Here is a 26,172-nt window from a genome sequence, read left to right as displayed (position 1 = left end):
TTTTTAACGCAACGTCCCAACTTCATTGGAATTAGGGTTGTATTCCAGCCACCGGAGGCTGCAGTACTGTGAAAAAGTATTTGCCCTCTTCTCAAGCAACATTGAAGGGTTTTTTAGCATGAACGGCCTTTTTAAGCTCATGCTGGAATTTGAGAAGGTGTCAAATACTTTTTCCTGGCACTGTATGTGTGTGGTGTGCTGTGTTGTTCAACCGCAGTACATCACAAACTATAAACACAGTAAGAATACACTTGCCCATGTTTTTTGTGTGTGCATTGTCCCTCACATTTTAAAAATCAGGTAAGATGTAGAAAATCTGTGTGCGTGCGTGTATGTGTGTGTACAGCTAGAAGAAAAGCATGGAATTGGTTAGATGGAGGCTTCAATTGCACTCAGGCACCACCAACTTTTTGTGTAAACTCTCCGTGAAAGTTGTTCAGCTCATCCTTCCGATTCACATGCGACAATGTTTTTCCACAGTGTTGGTTTATTTGTCGTCACCCCCCCCCCACACACACACACACAAAGTTTCTTTACTCTCGTTCACTGCAAATATCACAGGGCTTGGACTTTAATTAAGTTGCAATGCTGTGTTCATTATCTGAGGAGCTGTCAGCGTTGAGAAATGTCCCCCTCCGTGCTGCCTGCTGTGAGATAAAGGCAATATTTGGCTCGATTGTCAGCACACCAGCGCCGGTGACAGACGAGAAAATGATGAGCCACAGTCGGCTATTTCTTCTTGTGCGGCAAGTAAAGGCACCGCGCTCGACACGTGACTTCATGAGTCAAACAAAAAGAAGACCCCAGCCAGAGGTGCGAACGCGCACATGGAAACGTGAACAGAGGCGGCTCACTGAAGCCACAGAGTAGCTGCAAGGGAGCTGAGATCGATAGGCAGGCAGGGGAGCAAAAGGCCAAGGCGTCATCCTCCCACTCAAATCACCGTCTTAACCTTCAAGCGTGTCTGCGGGCCTGACGCGCTCACCTGCATGCCTGGAAGCGTGTTAACTCCATCTTGTTTGGAAGCGTGACTTTGTGCTGTGAAAGGGGTCCTTGTCAACTGAAAAATCGATGGCTTTTATGCTGTGATGTAATATCAAAACGGAGCTGAAGGACAAGGCGACAAAGTAAATAAAATCAAACATATGGAAGCACAGCAATTAACAATCTGATCGGATGAAATGTGACAGATACAGTATATAAAGGTCTGGATATGTTAAATGGGATTTTCCAACCTGGTTAACATGTCTGCCTCACATTTCTGACGTTCGGGGTTGGAATCCTTGCATTTTTCTGGTTTCTTTGGCTTCCTCCCCCATTCCCAAAATATGCTTGTTAGGTTCAATGAGGACTCTAAATTGTCCATAGGTGTGAATGTGTGTGTGTGTGTGTGTGTGTGTGTGTGTGTGTGATCGACCAGTCCAGGGTGTGCCCCGCCTCTCGCCCAAAGTCAGCTGGGACTGGCTCCAGCTCCCGTGGGACCCCAACGAGGACAAGCATTATCGAAAACGGAGAGATGGGTTTAATCCAACTGATCGAACTTCTTCCGCCCAAAAATCTTTTCCAAGGGGGGTTGCTGATGAACTTTTTCAGTTGTCGTATTTTACACTTCATAATGCGCCACACATTTTGAATGGGAGACAGATCTGGACTGCAGACAGGCCAGTCTAGTACCCGTACTCTTTTACTATGAAGCCATGCTGTCGTAACACGTGCAGAATGTGGTTTGGCACTGTCGTGCTGAAATAAGCAGGGGCTTCCATGAAAAAGAGGTTGCTTGGATGGCAGCATATGTGTCTGTACCTGTATGTACCTTTCAACATTAATGGTGCCTTCATAGATGTGCAAGTTACCCATGCCATTGGCACGAACACAGCCCCATACCATCACAAATGCTGGCTTTTGAACTTTGCATCCATAACAGTCCGGATGGTTCTTCTCCTCTTTGGCCCGGAGGACACGACGTCCACAATTTCCAAAAACAATTTGAAATGTGGACTTGTCGGACCACAGAACACTTTTCCACTTTGTATCAGTCCATCTTAGATGAGCTCGGGCCCAGAGAAGCCGGCGCCATTTCTGGGTGTTGTTGATGAATGGCTTTTGCTTTGCGTAGTGGAGTTTCAAGTTGCACTTCTGGATGTAGCACCGAACTGTATTTGCTGACATTGGTTTTGTGAGGTGGTGGTTGACTGGTTAGAGCGTCCGTCTCACGGTTCTGAGGACCGGGGTTCAATTCCCGGCGCCGCCTGTTCTCCCCGTGCCTGCGTGGATTTTCTCCGGGCACTCCGGTTTTCCTCCCACATCCCAAAAACATGCATGGTAGGTTGATTGAAGACTCTAAATTTCCCGTAGGTGTGAATGTGAGTGCGAATGGTTGCTTGTTTATTGTGCCCTGCGATTGGCTGGCGACCAGTTAATGATTATTTAAATAATTATTTGCAAAAAACAATTAAGTTTATCAGTTTGAACATAAAATATCTTGTCTTTGTAGTGTATTCAATTAAATATAGGTTGAACATGATTTGCGAATCATTGTATTCTGTTTTTATTTATGTTTAACACAATGTCCCAAATTCATTGAAATTGGGGTTGTAGTTAAATGATAAATGGTGAAGTTGTAAAAAACACTTTTTATTGTTTCGTCTTTTGCGTGTGGTCCTTATACTGTACATTTTGGTTATACGAAAAAGACACGAGTTTAAGCAGTCTCATTTAGAAAGCGTATATTTTTACTGCGCGAGCAAAACCCAAAGGCACAGCATCCAGACAAATTGGAGAGTCTCTCTTTAGTTTTCGTGAGAGTGAACAAGGTGGTCATAAAAACACACACACACTCGTCGTCACGCTGATTCATAACTTTGAGCACAATGAAACATTTCTCCGACCAAAGGGTTTCCCCTCCTCCATCACTACCTCCATTTGTCTTCCCCTTTTGTTGTTGTTGTTTCTCGCCTCGGCCCCGGCGATCCTTCTTCCTCACAGAAGCGACGGCTCGCCTTCGGGCTGCGCTCGCTCATACTGCCCTGCCGTTCCGAGAAGACGCTTTTTAATGAGCTCTGCGACAGTGGCGCTCCACCTGAGGCTTTCCATCGCCGACCTGTTGGTATTTCCTTTCGCCTGTCGCTTGCCGCTACACACTCCCTCTTTCCTATAAAGTGTTTCTTTTATGTGATTTTTTTTCTCCTGCTGGAGATAGTAACCAGCAGGCGTTACTTACTCCTTTTTCTGTCATATGATGTGTCACTGTCTCTATTGCCTGGCTGAAATTGGCCAACAAGTCAAAGGCTTGCCAACACCTCAGGTTGCAGTGTTGGAAAATACACCATCTGGGTTTAATGGGTGGACACTTGATGACTGGACGCTACTCCATCACTTCGGGAGGAGGCAGTGGGTATGGATGACAATGGTGACTTTCAATCACAGCAGTCGAGGAGACGTCTGCGATATCAAACCTGTTTGTTTCATACTCCCCCCCCCCCCCCCCCCCCTGCTGTGCTTGGTACATACATTCGAGCAGTATATTTTGTAATCCATACAGATGTCACCGTTACACGCACACATTTATGCATTTTCCCTCCATTGCGATCAAAGTCAGCAAAGGCCCGATTATCGGATGTCTCAAAAAGATTATCCTGATGGATTATCCTGTAGTGTAGGGGGTGTTAAGAGGGATTTTTCCTCCTGATCTGCTCCATAAATGATCAGTAAATGTTAAACCTGTCGAATATTCACAATCGCAAATCTGTAAAAGCCACTCCATTGTGTGGATGCAGGAAAATGGAGGAGAGATGATAAAGGTTTTTTTCCCTGTCTTTCTGTTTTTTTTGGGGGTCTCAGCCATTTCCTATTCGGTAAACCTGTGCATCAAAAGAGGCCTCACACGAGAGTCATTGTAGTTTAATGGAACTGTAGAAGGAGTATAGTCGATAATGAGTGGTAAATACATCAGATTTGCTGGCTTTTTGTGAAACTCGCAAGCTCAACATGTTGATAGTCAGAATTTGATGTTGCAGAATGAAGCTTTCTGAAGCGGGTTCCACACATACCGATAATCACGGCAAATTTGAGCATATTCCCTCCCTTGAGATTCATGTCAGCAAAGGCCTGATTATCGGATGTCTCTATTATCCTTTCCGATTATCTCGTTTTGTTTTTTTTTTTCCCTTCCTGATCTGCTCAGAAAAACCATAAGACCGGCAGTAGTATTTGTTAAGCCCGTTCAATAGTTACGACAAACGGACTCTTTGATTGTGAAATGAAACGGAACGAATAGCCAATTAGGACGCGACCTGAGGAAAAGCAATCGGTCGTGTTGAGCGTATGTATAACGTGTCTCAGAACTCATTCAGCTCAATCAAAATGACAAGGCGAACAAGACAGTTTCTTCAAAAGCGGGGTACGCATACTGACATTCGCGCCAAATTTGATTATTGTTCCCCCCTTCTGATCAAAGTCAGCAATGACCTAATTATCGGCAAAAGGTTACCCTACGCAAATGTAACTTTATTGAACTTAAAGGATACACGAGCATAGTGAGTGACAGTTCTGACATTTAGCCGAACAACACGTTTTAGTGCTTAATTGGCCCTCTGTCTTTCCTTTTAAATGACATCTTTTTGTTGATTGTCGCGGATTCGGTATTATTCTTCGGGAAAATGAGCCGTTAACCCTGTGTGGTCCGTCTCTTAAAATATACTCTGCTTTCCGGAGAACGGTTAAGGTAAATTAGTTTTTTTGTACACAGTTGAACGCCCCTTAATTTTCCCTGTGAAAAGGTGAGTTCTGCTGCCCGCAGGACATCCAGATGCAGTGCATGCATGATGAATTGTGCTAACAAGGCTGCCCCTCCTGAGGGAGCATATCAAAGAAACCTTAAATGCTTAATGTTCATTAGATGGGTTCCGCTGTGCTCGGCAAACAAAAAAGACTTTAGAGAGAAACGAGCAGCAGCGGCAGCGGCGGCCTCCTTCTGTACCTGCGTGGCAGCTGTAATAAGACACAAACAGACCTGTGTGTGATATCAGACATCAATGATGGCTGAGGGAAGTAGCACAGAGACTCATTTGCATACCGTCAAAAAGCAATCTGGAGGATCTGTCTCTAGAGACAGCCATCATAGCATCAGTGCGAGATATCAACATGCCAGAAAACTAAATAATTTCTAATACAGCAAGAAAAGAAAAAAAAAATGTTGCATGAAGCTGTGCCAAAGTTCTTAGTTTGAAGTTTGAGCACTGAAAAATCTGTCTGCAATATAAGACGATTTTGTGGGGTTGTGCGTTCCTACCGGAGTCAAGATTAGTAAGCACACAACACATGCGGGATCGATGGTAACATGCTAGATTGTTCCATTTTAACACATCGAGGTGTTCGTGTGTGTGCGTTAGATTATAATACGTTGCATGGTAACACGTTAGATTGTACGACAAGTTAGATAGCAAGATTGTAACACGTGTTCCGTTGTAATACAGATAGATTGTAGCACACTTTAGATTGTTGCATTATAACACATTGGATTGTCACATGCTACAAATTGTAACATGCGTTGGATGGCCTCACGTTAAAATGTTACACATTAGATTCTAACGCATTTGGTTATAACGTGCGTTAGATTTTTTTGTTTGAAACACACATTCGATTGTTACGTCACAACACAAGTCGGATTGTAACACACCTCACACGCGTTTGATTTCAATGTACGTATGTTAGATTTTTACATTGTGACACATTCGATTGTAACACGTTTTGGATTGTAACACGTTTGAATGTCACATGTTGGATTGTAATGTTTTTAGCATCTGTAGCATTTATCTTGATATTTTTACACGTTAGATTTTTCATTTGCAACACGTGTGAGATTGCAACACGTTTGATTTTAACACAGCATTCGATTGTAACACACCTTAGATTGTAACGTGTTGATTGTAATGCGCACTGGATTGTAACGCACTCGTTAACAGTTGTTAGATCGTACCTCGTTAAATTGTTGGAATGTAAGTTTGACCAAATCCAATATTCCAAAAAATATTTACGATTATATTGTAACACTGGCTGGATTGTAGCGTGCCTCGGATTGTATCCAATGTTAGATTGCTATATTGAAAGAGTTGTTAGACTTTGTTTAGACACGCGTTGTTGTTAAATTGTACTTGCTGTGTCCCTATTTTTGTCATGTGATGAGACATTTTTCCCCTTCAAATTTTGCACTCGTCCAATCACCTTGTTTAAAAAATGGATAAAGACTACGTCATTCAATGAGTGATACCTTGTTTTAAAATAGTTAATTCTCAAATGTCAGAACTGATAAATGTTTGTTTTTCTTCCATGAATTTAAAAAATAAACACAGCCAATCCATGAATACATAATTAGCTGTCAGAAATGTAGTACATCAACGATGGTCTCAACTCGTTGGATGCCTCACAGGTTAACGCTGAACAATTATAAATTATAAATCATGATCAATATCGCTTTTTCAGTGACACTAATGATTTTGAGTATTTTAAGCGTAAATCTGACAGCGCTCCACTTTCTCAAACCCAAATAATATAATAATATGCTCTATGCATAAACTCAACTCAACTTTTATTAGTGCTTGGCACATCGTTTGCACGAGGCACTTTTTTGACAGTTCCGAACTTGCCGAGTACACGGACTGTCTTGTTGTCACGGGAGTTGTGTGCAAAGTGCACACACACGTCCCGATTGCAATCCCGCTCGAGTCACTCTCTCGGGGCGATGCCGTCACTGATGTCTGGATTTGTTTGGCTCCGCTTATTGGAAAGGCTCCACGCTCGGAACGCCAACGTGACAAATTTGAGCCGTGGAGCACCGAACTATTTGTTGTACTTGTGTGTTTGTGCGCCAAATCTATTCGTGCAGCGCTAACACAATAACGGAGGCAGGCAAGCAGAAAGCCTCGCAGGCGGAGGACTAAATGGAGACATATTGGCGCAGGTGTAGCACTGCTGCGCTACTCCACTGGACCCTTAATGAGGTACTGTAGCCATGGGGGTCTTGGTATTAAATACAACAACAACTGTGAGAGATGGGCAGACCATTAAGCCTCCAGTCGAGAGCTTGGTGGAAAGAAAAGATGTCCTTCGAGTGGCTCGATGTCCATCAGAGTGGGCAGCTACACCCCCGAGGTGTGGTTGGAAATGGGAACGTCAGTGAAGATGAGAAGGAATGGAGATGAGAAGAAAGTTGGTGGGCTGATGTTTTACCTCCTGGCAAATTAGTTTTTGTTTTTAAGTTGCTTGACGCCGCTCCTTAGAAGCCAACAAAGGTGAGAAGAAAAGAAAAGGGAAAAAAAACAGTTTAACGCGTCCTTGTTGTCCCACGTCGACCGGGACGAAGTCACCGCGGCCATTTAACCCTCATTGATCTTTGTTAAGCCAAAGTAATCGTGATTGATTTGCTGTTAGTCAGCCGATGGGCTCATTGTGGGGTCGGGTTGCGGACTGAAACCCAGGAGCCCTCCCGTTTCCACAGCACGTCAGAGTGAACGAGAGTATTCATTGTGGTTGACCTGCTGGTTTTATGCCACAAAATGTTACATTTTGCAAACACAGACCAGGACAGCCTGTTGTATGTTTCTCAAATGGAGTTATTGTAGGCTGAAACGTGGACATTTGTATGCAGACACAGATGACAGTGCTGACATGTAGCTGTTGTTTTTTTTTTTTGTTGTTTTTTTTCTTCTTGTCGTGTGTAATGTAACCGATTACATGTAGCGCGTTACTAGCCACCTCTGATAACAACCATCCAATCAACATGCGGGGTTTGGGATAATTCATCTCAAATCCTCAAATCCTGTGTCTCGCTTCATCCCTCGCGCTCACATGCAGGTTTTCCCCGTGCCTGCGTGGCGTTTTCCCCGGGTGCTCTGGTTTCCTCCCACGTTCCAAAAAGATGCACGGTAGGTTAATGGAAGACATCTAAATTGCCCGTAGGTGTGAATGTGAGTGCAAATGGTTCTTTGTTTATATGTGCCCCGCCTCCTGCCCGAAGACAGCTGGGATAGGCTCCAGCACTCCCGCGACCCGTCAGGAGGATGAGCGGTATGGAAAATAGATGGATGGTTCAACGCTTTGTACATAATACCAATAATACATTTAAATAAACATAGTGTAGCTAGTTTAGATGGCCCCTGAATTAAACGGGTAACAAAGTAGTCGAAGTGTTTATTTCTTGGAAAGATCTGCCTGTTTGTTCTCCATTCTCACCTGTCAGTCCCGCTGAAGCTTAATTAGTCAAAAGCTCGGTCGATGCCAAGCTGGCACGTAGCATGCTGCAATGGCAGCGCTGATAGGAAATCTAACATTAAATGCTAATCTCTGTTGGCGTCTGTGGGACGACGATAGAGCGGAAGCCCAATCAGGTATTCACGCATGTTTTATTCAGCGTTCAAGACTTTTTGCTGACATTTCACAGGCCAAATGTTTTGGATTCCAGCAAGGTCACCAGGTATTTCTCCCTTTTTTTTCTCACCTGCCATCAAAAGTGTGACCAAGGAAGGAGTGTACTTTACGGAAATGTATGTTTTGGGAAATGATGTCTGAGGCAAAGTCCGCCCCCGTATCCTGGCTAGCACGACATGAGGAGTCATTGACTTTTGCTGCTCACGCCGACTTCAAGACGCCTGCTCACTTGTTCATTATGGTGATTTTTCATATTTTTCCCCTGCTGCAACAGCTCTCCTCTCTTCCCTCTCAATATATCTGCACAGTCCTAATGAACCTCAGTGAAAGCCTTTCTGAATACAAAGCATCCAGCCGGGCAGCGTCAGAGAAGACAGACACAGTGAACAGCAGTTCAGTGGAGAATAGAAAAGTGGATCAGAAGAATGGTTGCATCCCTTCATTTGCTCCTACCTACCTTTTTATCAAGCATGGAAAGCACATTTGGTAACCGAAGTGGACGCCTCCCAATGAGGCGGTAGAACCACGTAATTTCCTGACAATATGCTAAGAAAATCTACAACGTTGTAGAATGATTTTCGAGAAAAGGTCAACAAACTAAGACCTCCGCCAAGGCTCAACACTTGTCCTGCAGGTGCATGGTGCCAATGATCGCTGTTTTCCATTAATTCAAGGAATTAAGGAAAAAGGAATGGGACAAATTAACAAACGTAAATCAAACTTTCACTTTTTAGTGCTTGTTTCCAAATCCTTGATTCATTTGTTTGGAGTTTGATGAGATTAGATCATTTGTCAGCATGGACTTTTATCATTTGTTTTCAACCTCCGACTCCGTCGCCTTTCAAAACAATTTTGCCTGCAAAAAAATACAATCCTTCCATTATGTTGCGTGGTCAAACTGTCACCATCATAAATGTGCATCTTTTGTAAGCATCTTTGAGTATTAAGAAAAGCAATTTGTTGTTATTGTTTACTATTCATGTTAAACGTACACTGACTGTACAGGCGTTTGAAGCAATTCTAAAATTATATATATATATATATATATATATATATATATATATAGTGTTTTTTAAATAATACTTAACTATATGTATAATTTCATATAACTTTGGCTAAAACGTAAAGCGTGGTGAGTCTCTGTCACCATAATGCACGAGTGCTGCCAATGAATGGGGCAATCATCCTCCGTAGCCTCTCAAATAGCCACACTTTCTCCTTTCTCGCCCGTTCCCTCTCTTTTTATTCTTATAATAGAGCTTCAGCGGGCAGGGCAAGCCGTTTCTTCTTTGACAATCTCGCCATGTTGTTTGTGGTTCAAAGAATTAGTACAATGCAGTAAATGTGGCGCCTCAAAAGGTTGTTTCCTGTTAAGAACGCCAAGGAAGCAGGTTTTCCTGGTGCACCGAGTTGCTTATGTGTGCGAGGGTCAATCGCCTGGTGTGCGGGTGTGACTCGCCGACTGTATTTTTTTTACGCGATTGCCCGGTTGAGTTGTAATCGAGCGCGTCGCAACGTGCGGCATGCCCAAGAGACATCCTATTTTCCAGATGCTGACAGAATTCGGAATAATCAAACCTAGAGGTTCCTGTACATGTCAACTTGTGTCCTATGAGTTGTTTACACAAGCAACCGCAGAGCATTTCATGCAGACCTCGCTGGTGTTAATACCAAGCTCTGTCAGTGATATTCATGTAATAAAATGCAGGCGTGTAACCAAATTTAGGCTGTCAGATCCATTATTCATCGCGGGTTGAAAAATAAGGAGCTTACTCTGGAGGCAGAGAATTTATAAAAAAAAAAAGTAGCAGGAGGGTGGGGAGATGCTGGTAGAAGAGGAGCGTCTTGTGTTATCAGTCAGATAAGAGGAGATGCTGCACTTCCATAAGCTGTGTTCTCACCGAGGAATCTCTATGATGCAAATATCATCCGGCGTGTAAATTGGGCACGCGTTTACGCACCCGACCGCTTAAAGCTGTCACCGCCCGCAATCGCCGGGCCGCGGTTTAATGACTGCCTCTTGTTGACGCAGATGCTGTTTGGCTTTGCCCTTCCTAATACACAAACTGCATTCCCTCACCTATAAATCCTACTGTATCCTTTCTAAATCCTGGTACGTGTCTGGTGAAGCTGTGAGTGCAAGGTTGGATTTACACCGCAGGTCCAAGTGGCCAAATTCCAATTGCAGGACTAAATCTGATTGTTTTTGACTGTCTGTTTCCATGTACATTTCAAGTGCCCAGAGATGACAGAAGTACTCAAACGCTTTACTTAAGTACAAGCGAAGAGACTAAGACTTGAAACATGCCGTGTAAATCCAGCCGCAATCAGAAATAAAAGGCCTCATTGCGATATTCTTTTCAACCGCTCCTTTGCAGCAAAAGAGATGAAAGGCAGGATGATGTCGGGAATGATGAGCGGTGACCTTCCCTCTCTCGGTGTGAGCCGTCCTATCAGGCGGAATTAACGCTGGCCCTCTCCTTCGCCGCGCACGCCACACGCCAGCTCCCTCACGCCTCCTCGTGTTTATTCATTTCCTCCAGCGAGACGTGTCCCAAATCTCCCACCACTCTTTTTTTTTTGTTTGTTTTTGTTTTTCCCCAAAGAAAGTATGGGAACCGGCAAAGCTTTATCGATTTGGCCCCGTTTCATCAGCAGCCAGATCCTCGTTTCGGGATGAGCGCATGGTAAATCTCGTGTCGCAAGCGCTTGTCAGGACCTGTCCTTTGCGTAATCTTCCCAAATTGATGGCTCGTCGTCAATCTGTGAACTCCTCCGCAGCTCGTTAAAGAGCGATCCGTGTCAGCAGCGCTCTCGCGGCGTTACGGGCAAAGGATTTGTCGGGTTGGGTACAACAAAACGGGAAAGGTTTTCCATTGAGATAACTGAGACGATGTTTTAGATAACATTTTAACACTTCTGTCATATCATTTTTAAAGACAAGTTAACTACTGTTCACTAAAATTAAATACGACTTAAAGGTGTAATTATTGGACCCTCGCACCATTTCATGTCCACTCAATTTCAATGGTTGAAACAAGTGCCCGGGGCGAACTTTTTTGGTAACTTTACGGTTGCTAAGGCGTGACTTTTTTTTCATGTCAACTCCTCCAAATACTAATTGATATCTTGTCTCACTATTAGACAGGCAAGATTTTTACCGTTGCCAATCTGTCTCGGATACCTGCTTCTGATTGGGGCTTATTTGGGAAGATTCCCGAGTCGAAGTACAAGTACTGAAGAACGAGCAAAAATGGCTGCTTCAAACCAAAATCACAGATGTTGTGTTCATTTTCGTGCGTCCTGTTATGTTGGACATTGACATCCAGTTTAATGTCGATCGGTAAAACGGCTTTTTCCTTTCTTTATGGTGCTCGTGAACCCCATAAATGCACACATTTCCTGATTCTTTTCGCAATCAGCGGTGATGAAGAAACTAATCATTCAAGCAGCTAACATTAGCTGGACTTGTCTGCTGTTTGTCTCAAAAAGAAGCAACGTAGCAGGAGCTCATGCTAAGTAGCAACCTCATTCAATTACGTAATTGGCTTTACTCATTGTAATCCAGTTAGCAAATGATTTAAAAAGTCACGAGCAAGGCATCTTGTGTGTGTATTGGCGCTTCTTGCTAAATAAGTAGAGGTACTCCCAATAATCTAGTTATAAGCTGCCCGTTAAGAGCGTGTCGTGTTTTCTTACTACTCTTCCATCTTCACTTTCTTCCCGTAATTCCACGACTTGCTCGCTACAAAAAGCGATCCTTTTTTTTTTCGGAACAGCCCATAATCCAAAGCATATACCCCGTCAAGGAAAACATGATCCAAAAACATAGTAAAAGAGGACGTAGTCACCCTGACTTTGTTTTAATTAGTGCCTCGTGATGACAGAGTCAGCGGGATTTGTTGGTGACATACAATAAGTGTCACATAAAATTGCAGGAACGCACGCCGTAAACTTCCTCCGACAACTAGGCTGAAACCGCACGGCTGACTTTAAATCAGCAACAGAGCGCTCGTTCGTGCCTTTGTGACGACAAGAAAAAAAAGTTGCCTCAATTCCGCAAGCCCAGTCCTATTTTAGAGCCGTGCAAAATTAATGACTTGGACCCACCATAAAAAATGATTCACCCACAGTCCCGAGTTTGGAGCAGAATTCATAATATCCCTGATAAAAATGTGATGGGGCGAGTGTGCCTGGAGAAAAATAATGATGTCACGTAATTTGCCCCGTCTGTTGTTTACTGTGTAAGAAATTCAAAACCAGCACATTTGCTCTTCCTCGTAATGAGCCCTTTGTGCTTCGTCCCCACTTAAGCAATATTTAAAGGCATGTGACTGAATGTATTTTTTTTTTGAAATAATACCCCCCACCTCAAAAGGTAATACCCCAAAGAACTTGAATATCATTTCAAATTCATCTTAAATGACCCTAACAAATAAAATGGCTTCCAGATTCATTTATTTATTTTTTTTAATTAAAAATGTTAAAAAATAATAAAATGCCCCGCCGGAAATGTGTGTGAACTTGAATACTCTCTGTAACTTAATACTAACAACCCAGGCTTTGCTTTATAGGTTTAAGGTTTATGCTATCGCACATTGCAAAACGCCACGTATAGGCTAACGAATCGCATTCATAGTCTTGGTGTTAACCCTCGAGGCAGTTTACTGAGTCACTTACAGTCTTAGCACTTGAACTTATTACTAAGTAGCAAGACACTGATGCACGTAATGCTATGGTCCCTAACTCGACAGCTATGTGGCAATCAGTTCCATTTCCATTTTTTTAATCGCACTTCTAATACGAACTAACTTTAGATGCTCACTTCATTTGTTTACATTTTCCCTGAAATTTTTTGTCAAACTGGGATTTGTACAACTTCAGATTGCCCTAGCAGGATGGCCCATTCACATGCTTTCTCCTTGAATTATAGAGAGATCCAAATCTCCGTTTTTACCAAACAATAGTTGTGTGCCACTCTAATTTTCTTAATGTTGTTTTCTTGCCTTGACTGAAAGTAGCGAGAAGAAGCCACTCAGAACAGAAAATGAAAAGGGCAAAGGCTAATTTGAAAAGGTCAAGAAGAAAGAAGAGAGGCAACCAGTCCGTAATGGATCGGCGCGAGCGATAATCGCATTCAGAGACACACCGCTGCCGACCCTCGGAACCAATCAGAATGTCCGCCAGTGAGCCGTGTACCGGGTTCCGCTCCCATTAGAGCTGAGTGACGGCGTCTCGTCACCGGTTTTATTCCACCGCCGCCGACGGTCGTCGCCTGTGAAATGCCATCTGGCGGTAATTTCCAGCGACGTTAACGCCGCCGCTCTGTCTTTATTGTCTCTGTCGCCGGTCTTGCTGGAAGTGAAAGCTCCGCCGCCAGCTGCGCATCATCAGCAGATAAGCATCATGACAATTTACAAGCCTGTCAGGAACGGGGAAACACCGCTTGGGATGCACCACGTGCCCTTTAAAAACTTTGACTATCCTTGTTTGGAGCAGCTCTTCAGGCACTCACAGGCTGCAATCTGGACAATCTATATCTATTTTCTCGAAAACATAATGTTTGTAAACAATAGGCACCAGAATGTGATTGACTGCCGCTGTCTTGAACTGAAACGACGGAAAACTTAAAACCAAAACAGGTTAGTTTTATTTCGATTTCCTTCGCGCACAAAAAACTCCTCCATCGATCCATCCATCCATCTATCCATCCTGTTCTACGATTTAGCGCTGATCCTAATCAGATGGTCGGCCAGATAAATAAGTCGTTCATTGTTGGAAAGTGATTTTTCTGCCTCGACTCGAACCCCAGCTGGAAAAGAACGCCACCGGCGCTTACGAACTTGTTTAATAAAGTGATGACAAGCACAGTTTAATGGACTTAAGCTGTTTCCCCAACAGCTACTTTGTTCTTACACCAAATTAAATGATAATTAAATCTCTCACTCACTAGATTTGCTGATAGGGAGAAGTGTTGTTCGCGACGCTCGGGCAGCAGCGGGAATGGCGGCTTCTCCTTGCCTTGTTAGCTTTATCTCGTGAACATTTTAATAATGAAGACGTGGGAGTTGAGGCACATAGCTATCACTGACTTTTGTGTTACTAAAGTTTTCCCCCATCTTCAGGAGGATTTTGCTTGTCATGTACTCAAAACAATTAGCGCAACTAACAGGCGTAATGGGATTGGAATTTGAGCAATAGTAGCACTAGATGTTAAATAAATGTGTGGTATCGCTGTAATTAAAGATTGACGATAACTGTGGGAATTCCTTAGAGGGGAAAAAATGCGTTGTCTCATGAATTTCCCTTGCGACTGTTAATTCAAAAAAGAAATGCCACTCTTTGTTGTGTTATTGTCACCGTGATAGCAAAACCATGCGGAATTCCGTAAAGCGCAGGCGTCGTATTCACAGCGTTCGTGCCGCCTCTCCTCGGCCTTCTCTGCTGAATGAGGCAGCAGATCCTTCTGCGCTTAGTACGTCGCCAAGGTCAAATGGTCATGTCGCACAAATTTTTACAAGCAACCAGTGACCTGTCCACTGCATCATCCTTTTGTGTTTTTTGTTTGTTTGTGTGCAACTTACTGTCTGCAGTTTTTTGAGTCACATGGAGTTTGATGGGTATTTTTCTCAAAGGATGATGTCGCCATCTGCTCCGAAATATATATAATGGCCAAAATATTTGCATCAAGTTGTCCAAGTTGCACATTTGTCAGGGATTTCAGTATTACGTGCAAAATCATATTGGCCAGTTTGTGGAATCCCATCAGCTCAAGTGGGTAATCTTGGAATCATATTTTTGAAGTTATTCTTTCCTACAAATGATTTGCCTTTTTAGGGGTCTCAACATGCCCAAAAAACAATTTTTGCACACACTTGGATCCCGGTGACAAAATGTATTTTAAGGATCCTGAGCCCAAAACTCATTTAGTAGCGCCCCATTGAATGTTAGAAAATATAAGCCCCCGACACCAGTTTCATCGATCAAAATGAAATTGTGGGCGTCTATCAAAACAGGGCACACGAAAAAGTCTGGAGAATCCATGCCTAAAATTGAACAGGAAGTCGTCCATTTTGGCTTGAAGCAGCAAATTGGGGCAAATTGCTGAATTAGTTTTCAAGGACTTCAGGTTTTAAGAGCATTAACCGTATGCCTGCCGTTACATGTCGCCGGCATAGATAAAGACATTACTTGTAGTAAATAAATAGTTTTTCGGACTGATTAAATGAAAATGCATGATTTCCCACAGCGCAGTGGTTGGGAATCCTTTTAGGAGACAGATGGGTAGCTTTTTTGTGTATGCCTTCTAATCAGTTTGATTATTCCAATTTTGGTTGTAGTTTGAATGCTTTTTGAAAAGCTTTTTAGCTATCAAGATGCTTTAGTGATTCCTCACTTCTGTCGATTTTTGCCTGTTGATTTTTTTTGACAGCCCATTTTACGAGCTCGAAGATGAACGGCTCTGGCCGGCGTCTGCTCCTTTTTCTCAAGTGTTTGCTCTCCTGCTCGTGAAAGGCTCGAAGTGGTGTGCTCTCCCCCAGCCTGCCTGTACGTGATCCCAGCTTCGCAGGCAATTCCCTTGCTTTTCTGCCCGTGACATGCCCCCCATAACCCCCCCACCCCCTTGCAATCAGCCTTATCTTGAAACTTTGGACTGCCACCTCTCTTCTTCTTCTTTTCCTTTGGGCTTGTCCCTTTAGGGGTCGCCACAGCGCGTCATCCTTTTCCACGTAAGCCTCCCCCTCCTCCTGCATCCTCCTCTCGAACGCCAACTGTCCTCAGGTCTTCGCTCACGACATCCATCAACCTCCTCTTTGGTCTTCCTCTAGCTCTCTTGCCTGGCAGCTCCATCCTCATCATCCTCCTACCAATATACATCTGTCACATAACACCCCTGACACCTTCCTCAACCCGTTCCAACTTGCTTGGACCCGTTTCTTCGCTTCCTGACCACACTCACCATCGCTCTGGACGGTCGACCCCAAGTATTTAAAGTTCTCCACCCTTGCTATCTCTTCCCCCACCACCCGTGTCATTCATGCACATATATTCTGTCTTACTTCGGCTAATCTTCATTCCTCTTCTTTCCAGTGCATGCCTCCATCTTTCTAATTGTTCCTCCACCTGCTCCCTACTTTCACTGCAGATCACAATGTCATCTGCAAACATCATGGTCCACGGGGATTCCAGTCTAACCTCATCTGTCAGCCCATCATCACCACTGCAAACAGGAAGGGGCTCAGGGCTGCTCCCTGATGCAGTCCCACCTCCACCTTAAATTCATCTGTCACACCTACAGCACACCTCACCGCTGTTCTGCTGCCCTCGTACATGTCCTGTATTATTCGAACATACTTCTCTGCCACTCCAGACTTCCGCATGCAGTACCACAGTTCCTCTCCGGGTACCTGTCATAGGCTTTCTCTAGATCTACAAAGACACAATGTAGCTCCTTCTGACCTTCTCTGTACTTTTCCATCAACATCCTCAAGGCAAATAATGCATCTGTGGTACTCTTTCTAGGCATGAAACCATACTACAAATACTCACTTCCGTCCTGAGTCTAGCCTCCACTACTCTTTCCCATAACTTCATTGTGTGGCTCATCAACTTTATTCCTCTATAGTTCCCACAGCTCTGCACATCACCCTTGTTCTTAAAAATGGGCACCAGCACACTTTTCCTCCATTCCTCAGGCAGCTTCTCACGCACTAGCATTCTAGGGAACAAGCTGGTCAAAAACTCCACAGCCACCTCTCCTAGATGCTGCCATACCTCCACAGGAATGTCATCAGGACCAACTGCCTTTCCATTTTTCGTCCTCTTTAAGGCCTTTCTAACTTCCCCCTTACTAATCATTGCTACTTCCTAGTCCACCACACTTACCTCTTCTACTCTGCCTTCTCTCTCATTTTCCTCATTCATCGACTCCTCGAAGTATTCTTTCCATCTAGCTAGCACACTACTGGCAGCAGTCAACATATTTCCATCTCTATCCTTAATCACCCTAACTTGCTGCACATCCTTCCCATCTCTATCCCTCTGTCTGGCCAGCCTGTATAGATCATTTTCTCTTTCTTTAGTGTCTTTAGTGTTTGGACTGCAACCTCTGTACTGTTTTAAATGAGAAATGGGCTTTAGGCCACAATGGCTGTCAGAGATAAGTCATTTCTGTACTTATTGTTATTATTTTTTTTCCCAGTGAGGCGGAGAGTGCGCCATTTGTTGGAAGGCGAGGGTAGAATATTAGTTTTCTGCATCTCTGTGCTTGTTTACGCCTGTCTAATTCATGCGGTGCCCAACTCCTAATAATCTGAGCGCATGAACGCTAGGCTATCGATCGCCTCGGAGCAAGCAATATCGCGCTCGCGTCTGCGCGCCGTTTGGCGATCTTGATTATCTCGCCACCGAATCTGTGTGCATGTGCGTGTGACTCGATGCACAGCGATGGCATGGGCGCATCCTAATTCTCTCGCCCTTTCGCTGACAACCCGGATGTAACCATGGCAACGGCAGGTTGAGCCTGGCTGTAAGGAAATCGACTTGAAAGGAGAGCGTTCACGTTCTCCCCTCTCATCTGGTCCCGCTCTCCACTGTGTCTGACCACGGCCAAGTGCGTGGCCTTGTTGAAATCCCAGCCCGGGGTGGAGGAGGGGGGTGTGGATGTGGGTGGTGGATGTTTAGGGGGGCGGGGGGGGGGGGGGGTCGGTTTATGACAGCGGCCTCTTAAATAGCCACACTGCCATCTTTTGACTTGAAAATGTACACCCAAGCAAGAGTTGCTTGATTTAAATGTAAACATACAGCAAACTATGATCCCTGAACAATTGAATATCATTTCAAACTCATCTTACAACATTACCTGTAAAAATAAAAAAAAAGTGGCGCCTTGTTTTAAGAGTGCATGAAATTACGAGCTTTCAGGGGAAAACACAGCTAAATGCCAATTTCTCCCCCCCACGTCACGAGCGAGCTTCAGATATGCCGCAGCTAGATGGCAGCAGAGAACACCACAACATCTGCCCACCCAGCATCCTGCATTTCACTTGCAATTTGAGACGAGTAAATTGATTTACAAGCTTAGTCAGGGAACAAATTAAACCCTTAAGTCAAGGTACCACTGTAAAAGATTTGATTTCAAATGAATGGACCACAAATACTCACATAAATGCACATATTGCAAAGACTCTGTAACTTGTACATACAACCCAGGCTAAACTTAGCTCCTCCCTGACATACCAAGCTTGTCTCTCAATTGAGACATCACTTTAACATACTTCCTTGACACCAATTTCTATTTAAATAGGGCTTTGGTGGCAAGTTTTTTTTTTTTATGGGAATAAATGGGAATAGTATTGACAGAAAAAAAAAACGCAAATAGGTGAATAGTGAACCGCCAATATGTAGGTAATTACTGTAATACATTTTATACTTGAGTATTCTGGGAGTCTAGCTTAGTCATGCGATATTTAATTGGTTAAAATAAGACTATTTAAATTGGGGGAAAAAATCTGATTTGAATAAAAAACAATCAGATTTTAATTTAACTAATTCATTGGGATTTTTCTCAACCATTCCCCTTAAAGAGCTCTTTCCTCTCTTCCCAGGATTCAACTGAGAATTCACACAAAAAGAAGCATTTCATTTCCGGTGCTTTTTAATGCATTTTGTAAAGCGATGAGGTTTGATGGAAAAATTAGGTGCACATGTTGGAGATGATAATCATGACGATGATGATGTCGAACGCAACCTAATCCTGGGCCTAAACCCTTATCGCAGCACTTAAGCATCATCTCACCATGAGGTAAATGCCTTTTTTTTTTTCCCCCTCCTACCACATCTCAATCTAACAACACAACCAACGCAACATGTAATACTATTTATGTCAAAAAATTGTAGTGTAGTATTGAATGTGATAATTGCTGTTGACATTACTTGTCGTCTTTTTGCACATCTGACTATAGAACCGGCGTTGTCATGTCAAATTTTGTCCCTTGAAGGATTCTGCACGATTAAATGTGTTACTGCTGCCCCCTTGTGGATATAAATAGGTACTCCGTTTCAGAACACAGAGGCATGATGTGCTAAATGTTGGTATTTAAAAAAAAATAAAAAATAAAAAAAAATGTCGGGATTTGGGTTAACACTGGGGATTGTTAAATATACGGGTTTTGGTTTAAATTACGTCTGAAGATTAGGGAGAGGTTTTTCTTTTTAGGATTAAGGTAGTGGTTAGGGTTTGGGTTGAAGGAACATGGTGAGGGTTAAAATTGAGATTTCGGGATAAGGGTTTGGGTTGAAGGGTCACAGTTTGGGTTAAGGCTCCGGTTAAATGGATAGGTTAGGATTAAAATTAAATTAGGTTAAGTATTAGCTCACTTTCAAATACAACCAGGATGGCTAATCGCAGACATCTTGTAATGCAACAAAGTGATGATACAATATCAGAGAGAGAGAGAGAGAGAGAGAGAGAGCGAGAGAGAGCACGAAAACAAAATATGTATATACATATAAATATATATATAACTAACATGAATACATTTCAGACAGTAAGTGTAAATGCATATTTTTCAGTTTTTTGGGCTGTGGAAATCCATTCCGGGCTGTTCACTTGCCTTCACGTTATCACAGGCCGCATGCTGGTTGCTAACCAGCGAGCTCAAATAGATATTCAGGAAGCGGAGGCTTTCGCCGAACGCCGTTGAGCAAACGTCCCACACGGCAGTTGGATCCAGGCTAAATCTCCTTTTTGTTTGAGCTCTTATCGTCAAGTTTATTTTCCTCGCTGTCGCTTCGAAACACATGTTGACCCAAACTTCTGCTTTTCGAACCGCCGTCCCAAGAATGGATCAACTTGGGTTAAAAGTGCTCCACAGGTTTCCAGCATGGAGATGAGAGAAAGCATGCGAAGTTTCATCTTGTGGCACCGTCATGTTTCGGAACGTCGCTCCTAATGGGGAGCTGGATCAATGCAGCTGGATCTCGCGTTGCCTTTTCATATCATCCGAGCTGCATGTGACTCCATATTTGATAGGATCAATTTGAGGTGTTTCTTTTCCCCTCCGGGCCACTGCTTGTACTTGATTCCAGTTGATGTGATTGAAGTGGGCCTGTGTGCAGTCACTGGGCGGGGGTTGTGTTGGTAAAATGAGTCATTAGCGTGGTAATAATGAGCGAATGGAGGCCTTGATTTAATTCCTTCAATTTCCCTTCTCGGCGGTTGCTTCGATAGGTCGTCTCGTGTGTGTGTGTGGGGGGGGGGGCAAATGTAACGCTTCCTTTCGGTCAGGAAAGGAAGCGTTACATCTATCTCTCTCGTGCTAGTTTGTGGACTGACTTTTTTTACGTATCGTATTCATGTGACCGAGACGAGCGGATTGCGATGTGTACAGAATGACGGGCCGATCGATGCACCCGATTTTGAAAAAATGTCTTTCAAACTCCGATGATCTCTACAAGATTTTTGTCCGGGACGTCGGTAGCAAACGGTCCATACCGCACGTTTCAGGACGTGATGAGCTTCACTCGCCAAGTGTAAGCGCGGTGAACTAAACGCTTGCTTTTTTGCTACTGCACACTGGCCGCCTTTCTTGAACAGACACTGCGTCGAGGTTTTTTTAAAAACAAATTCCAGTAAACGGTGAAATTCTGCCCCAAGCTGTGGTGACCTGCAGCCAGGCCCTGCGGGAGTATTGGGTGTCCTCCCCTCCTCCTTCCCTCCTCCCTCTCCTTATCGCAGTCTTCCTCTCTTTCCAACTTACTCCGAGGGATGGCGGGATCTGCCCCGGAGACCCAAGGGCAAAGCATCTGCGTCTCAATTCACAGTTGAAGTGAGGAGTGATGGTGCTCTGATGTTCAGCTTTACCTGGTTTTGGTGTTAGAATCAGTTCCTGTGTTGGACTTTAGGATTTTGAAGATTTGACGAGGTTTGTCTTTCAATTCTCTTGTTGATAGTTTGACTCTTGCTGGGATTTTAAGACACTAGACAGTGCTAGTTTATCAATCCACAATGCCGGTCCGGATCATGTGCACCATCTCCTTTTCTGGCGATGATGAAGACCGAGGTTACGGCAAGGAGGGTTTCGACGATCACTACAAAAGGGTTACGAGGGGTTACGGAGACTCGCGGGAGTTCCCGGACGCTTGTAGTCATACGGACGACTGTGAGGAAGAGGAGGACAGTACGGGCCAGGTGGAGGACCTGGCGACCTTCTTCAGCGGCTGCTCGCTTCACGGAGCCAACCACGTGTTCGTGGAGAACAAGAAGTTCGGCGTCCGGCGGCGTTTGTGGGCGGTGGTCTTCATCATGGCACTGTCCGCCTTCTTATTCCAAGTGGCCGACCGCATCATCTCCTACCTCCGGTACGACTACGTCACCATGCTGGACGAGAAGGTGGCCAAAAACGTGACCTTCCCGGCCGTCACCTTGTGCAACTACAACTTCGTGCGCAAGTCGCAGATAAGCTACAGCGACCTGATCTTCATGGGCCCTCTGCTGGGCTTCGAGGAAGGCATGGCGCCAGGGTTCCCGCTGGCCCCGGAGGCCGACCGCCCGCCGGGCTCTCGCTTCAGCCTGGACGAGTTCTACAACCGCACCCGGCACCGCATCGAAGACATTCTGCTGGAGTGCAACTTCAGGGGCTTGGAATGTGGCCCGGAGAACTTTCGGGAGGTAGGGCTTCCTCTCGGACCCTCGGGCAAGAAGTCAAGTTATTCTTCTCTGTTTCTGGATTAAATTGCACTCCTCAGTTTACGACGGTACTGACGTAAGATGCGTCGAGGTTAGTAAATGGTGCAACGAAGTCATTTTTGCAGTGGCATAAGAATACGTCATCCTTCGGCACAAAAAGGCTACGTTACCACCTTACTTACTAATTTTCAATCGATAGTTTTATGCCATTGCCGAGAAGTGTTTTCCATACAAATATCTACTGCGATGGCCCACAGTTCTGAGGTCCGGGGTTCATTCTCAGCTCTGGATCTCCTTTGGGCACTTGGCTTGTGCTTCCTGTGCTTGCGAGCGTTTTCTCTGAGCAGATAGCTCGGCACACATTTTTGCCTTTTATAGAACACGGCCGCATGGTACTATCGTGGTTAGCACATCTGCCGCACAGTCAAGCGGTTCTCGGTTAGAGTCTCGACTCTGGCCCTCCTGTGTCGAGTTTGCATGTTGCATACCACAGCATGGATGGAATCCAGAGTAACAGTACTGCAATGACAGCGTTCGGCTATTGGTCGGCATTGATGTTCTTTTTGACCTTTTGTCAAAGCACGGAGATCCGCGTTCAGAATGCCAATAACGGCAACATGAGCTCCGGTTACATCATTGTGTAAATGACAAATGTGATGACGTGATGACATTTGAGACCAGTGATCCTTGTTTGCTCCGGTTTGTTGGTTTTCTGCAGAATAGTGAAAGGCTCGTTCTATACATCCATTCTACAGTATGTGGATTTTTTTTTTTGACTGCAGTTTAACCCAGTGAGTGGGACGATGAGTTGATGTGCAAGTGAGCTATATTAATACGTCAGTAATAATAATAATAGTATCACCTTATATAGCGCCTTTCATGAAACCCAAGGATGCCTCACATAATCAAAGACAAGCACAACAAGTGCGAAGATGACATAGACGCGATCCATAAAGAAACAGCGCAACCAAACGAGGTGCCAAAGTCCCGTTTGGTCCAGAGCAACAGCTGCGCTTCGATCATCGCCACAAGCGGCAGTAAAACAGGCCAAAATTCTACAGAGGTAGCCACTCTAATTTCCGCTGGTAGGGTATTCCAGAGTACTGAAGCCTGCCTCGAGAACGCTCTGGAACCCGCTGACTGCTTTATGGCTTCCATGGAAATGCTTTCAAACAAATCACTGGAGAGGATAACACAGATGAGGCTTTTTAATGAAACTCTTTTCAATTAAAGTCAACTCAACTTTTGGCAGCCACAGCTGTCCGCTATTATTTTTGTTGACCCTTTTTTGTTTTTTTTCCCCCATTGCCCATACTTGTTTCGTTGTCAATTCTTTTTTTTTTTTTTTTTTTTTTTTTTTTTGTAGCTTGCTCGAGGACACTTCGACACGGACGGTCACAAGGGCTGAGTGTCGAACCCACAACCTTCGGGTTGGGAGATGACCACTCTACCCCACCTGAGCCATTTTTCTACACCGCGCTTTCTTTTTGGCTCCCGGCCATTCCCTGTTAGGTACACCTGCGCATCAAAAGAGATCTAATGCAAGAGTCATTCGAGATTGATTGAACGATTGAAGGAGTATAGCAGATAATGAGCAGGGAAGAAACTATCCATCAGACGGACGGGCTTTATATCAAATTGCATGTTCAACATATGGCTAGAGGTACTTTGATGTCACACATAATGATGATCAGGGTGAATTTGAGCATTTTGGTTCAATGATCAGCTGTCTAGAAAAGATTATCCTGTGATGTGGGGGTGTGTGAAGAGTAATTCCCCCCCCCCCCCCCTGATCGGTTCTGAAATTGATGAGGGCTGACAATCGTAAACGTTAAACCTGTTCAATATTTACACAAAAACAAAACAAAATCCGTGTGGTCAACAACAATGATCGAGCAATGTAGTTACCAGATAAGTTAAAAGTTAGCCTAGCTTCATGTTTTTGTTGTTGTTGTTGTTGTTGTTGTTTTTTGTTCTACGACTATTCTCTTCCTCTTGGTATTTTCCAGCAGTCTGAATGCTGGGTGGCACCATGCTGCCTCTCACAGGTCAATCTTGGTACTACGAAGGCCTTTGGTTTGGAGGGGAGGAGATTCTCTATAACTAGTGGAGGTATGGTCATCCTCCCTTCATGTGTGGGATCGCTCACATTTTAAAAAACGGTTAAGATGTTAACAATCAGTATGTGCGTAGCCTCATTGAAGTCAGGAAGAAAGCAAAAGCAAAAATCGTCTCAGGTTGCACGCAGTTTAACGTCCCGGTGCAGAATATGAGCCGTTTCCCTTTTGCGCCGCTTCCTGCTCCCTCCTCGTCCCGTCACATCCGAGCTGTCCTTTCTCCCGTTGTCATCAAAATGAGCCCCCGACGAGCTCGCTGTCATTGCAGCCTCGTCTACCTCACGAAAGATCGTGGCCAGGCGCTGTGAGGCATTTCGAGAAAACACAGCTAAATGCCAAAATGTGCCCAAAAAAGAAAAAGAAAAAACAGCGTTGTGAGCCATTGAATGTTAGCATCTTGTCTCGTTTTTTTTTTGTTTTTTTTAAAATAAATAACGAGTAACGGGATTACACCTTGTGCCGTCACGCTTCCGCTGTGCGTTTAAAGTCAATTTGTTTCTATCACCTTCTTTTGACTGGGACAAGCAAATCGGCCTCATGAAAGCGGCAACGCCGTCGGAGGCGGGGGACTTGAATCCCCCCCCTCTCTTGTTCTGCCTCTCGTTTGATGGATGAGCCTCAGATCCATCAAACGATGACAACAGAACAGTCTGGGATGCGTGTGCCTCGTCTTTTCCGATGGCAGCGCGCTAAAATCTGGTGCATTTATATGCTTAGTCTCCTTCCAACATTTTACAGCTGTCCAGTAGTGCTGTAATGGATTCAGATGATACATTTCCTGCGCCGACATATTAGATAAGGGACAGAAGGTGTAATGTCTCATGTTCTACTGGAACTCTGTAGACAAACACAGGGAAGCTCAGCCTCTGGCATGCTTTTGGCAGTACGTTAAACTCGAAAATTGAAATTGGCACCAAAGACAAAAAAAAAACTCATGTGTGCGGACGCAACTTCCAAGGGCATTTATTACTCAGATGGAGCCAGACCAAATTATTGATGTTGCACTTTCCTAAAAGACTAAAGCGATTCTTTTTGTTTTAGTTATTAAATATGACATTATTATTTTATTTGCAACTCTTGTACACTATTGGTTCAGTATTGATCGGATTGTGCGAGTGCAGCTAATGCTGAACTTGCGGTCATCCCGTGTGCTGAACTGAACATGCTTAATAGCTTTGACGCCATGCTAATCGGCGTGATTAAATGTCGGCGAGGCGATCAATACGCGTTCGTCCGGTGCTGAAAAAGTGACGGCAACAAGCATGAAATATTCATGCGTCTGTGTCAGACGTCCTGTCCAGCGTTTCAGACGCGACTCGCCGCTGTCAGACGAGCGTAGGCCTCTTTGGAAATGTCACGTCGATGCGCTTCGTGTGTGCGTTCGACTAAAACTTGAAGATATCTGCAAAGGGTCTCATAACATACTTTGGCCAATAAAGATGAGTTTGAGCTCTTGAATTGAGGTGAATTCAAGATACCTTAAAGTGGAATTATGACTTGTCAATATCTACAATTCTGTTTCGGATACCTCCAGATAGCGGATGTCTTCAAATGAATTGTAGATACCTGCAATGGAAAACCCCAAACACGTGAATGGCAAAAGTGACGTGATTTTTTTTCCGAGGCGAGATTCCGAGTGCGCGTCGAAATGCAGCGATGTCGTTACGGATATCTGAAATGTTGTTTTTGATGAGGCGAAGCTGAATGACAGATATCGGCAATCCTTTTGCAGTTAAATATTAAGAGGCTTTCGTCAAAATACCCCAGGGACCGAGAATTGTCGCTTAGGTTTACACACGCTATACCACATTTTATTTTTCAAACAGACAGATGCATAAAAAAATGAATCTATTGAACTTCGCCGATTTTGAAGAAACAAATAACGTGCCGGATGAATGCTTTCCCCCTCCATACAAACACTGAACAAGTCCATTTTCGTAA

At 44.2% G+C, this 26,172-nt stretch overlaps 1 protein-coding gene across 2 annotated transcripts in view; it reads left to right on the top strand.

Moving 5' to 3' along the window:
• The window catches only part of asic1b (acid-sensing (proton-gated) ion channel 1b), a 142,831-nt gene that overhangs the window by 67,640 nt on the left and 49,019 nt on the right, over window positions 1-26,172 (top strand). The window contains exon 1 of one of the 2 annotated variants that reach the window (XM_061687523.1): window positions 21,434-22,096. The exons of the other annotated variant lie outside the window; for it this stretch is intronic. Within the exon in view, the coding sequence (XP_061543507.1) occupies window positions 21,434-22,096 (663 nt within the window). Of the gene's footprint in view, window positions 1-21,433; window positions 22,097-26,172 lie in introns of those variants that run through there. 2 annotated transcript variants of the gene reach the window in all.

This window comes from Phycodurus eques, chromosome 10 (assembly GCF_024500275.1).
Source record: "Phycodurus eques isolate BA_2022a chromosome 10, UOR_Pequ_1.1, whole genome shotgun sequence".
Taxonomy (NCBI): domain Eukaryota; kingdom Metazoa; phylum Chordata; class Actinopteri; order Syngnathiformes; family Syngnathidae; genus Phycodurus; species Phycodurus eques.
The sequence above is the reverse complement of the archived record's forward strand: the minus strand, read 5'-3'. Positions and strand labels throughout refer to the sequence as shown.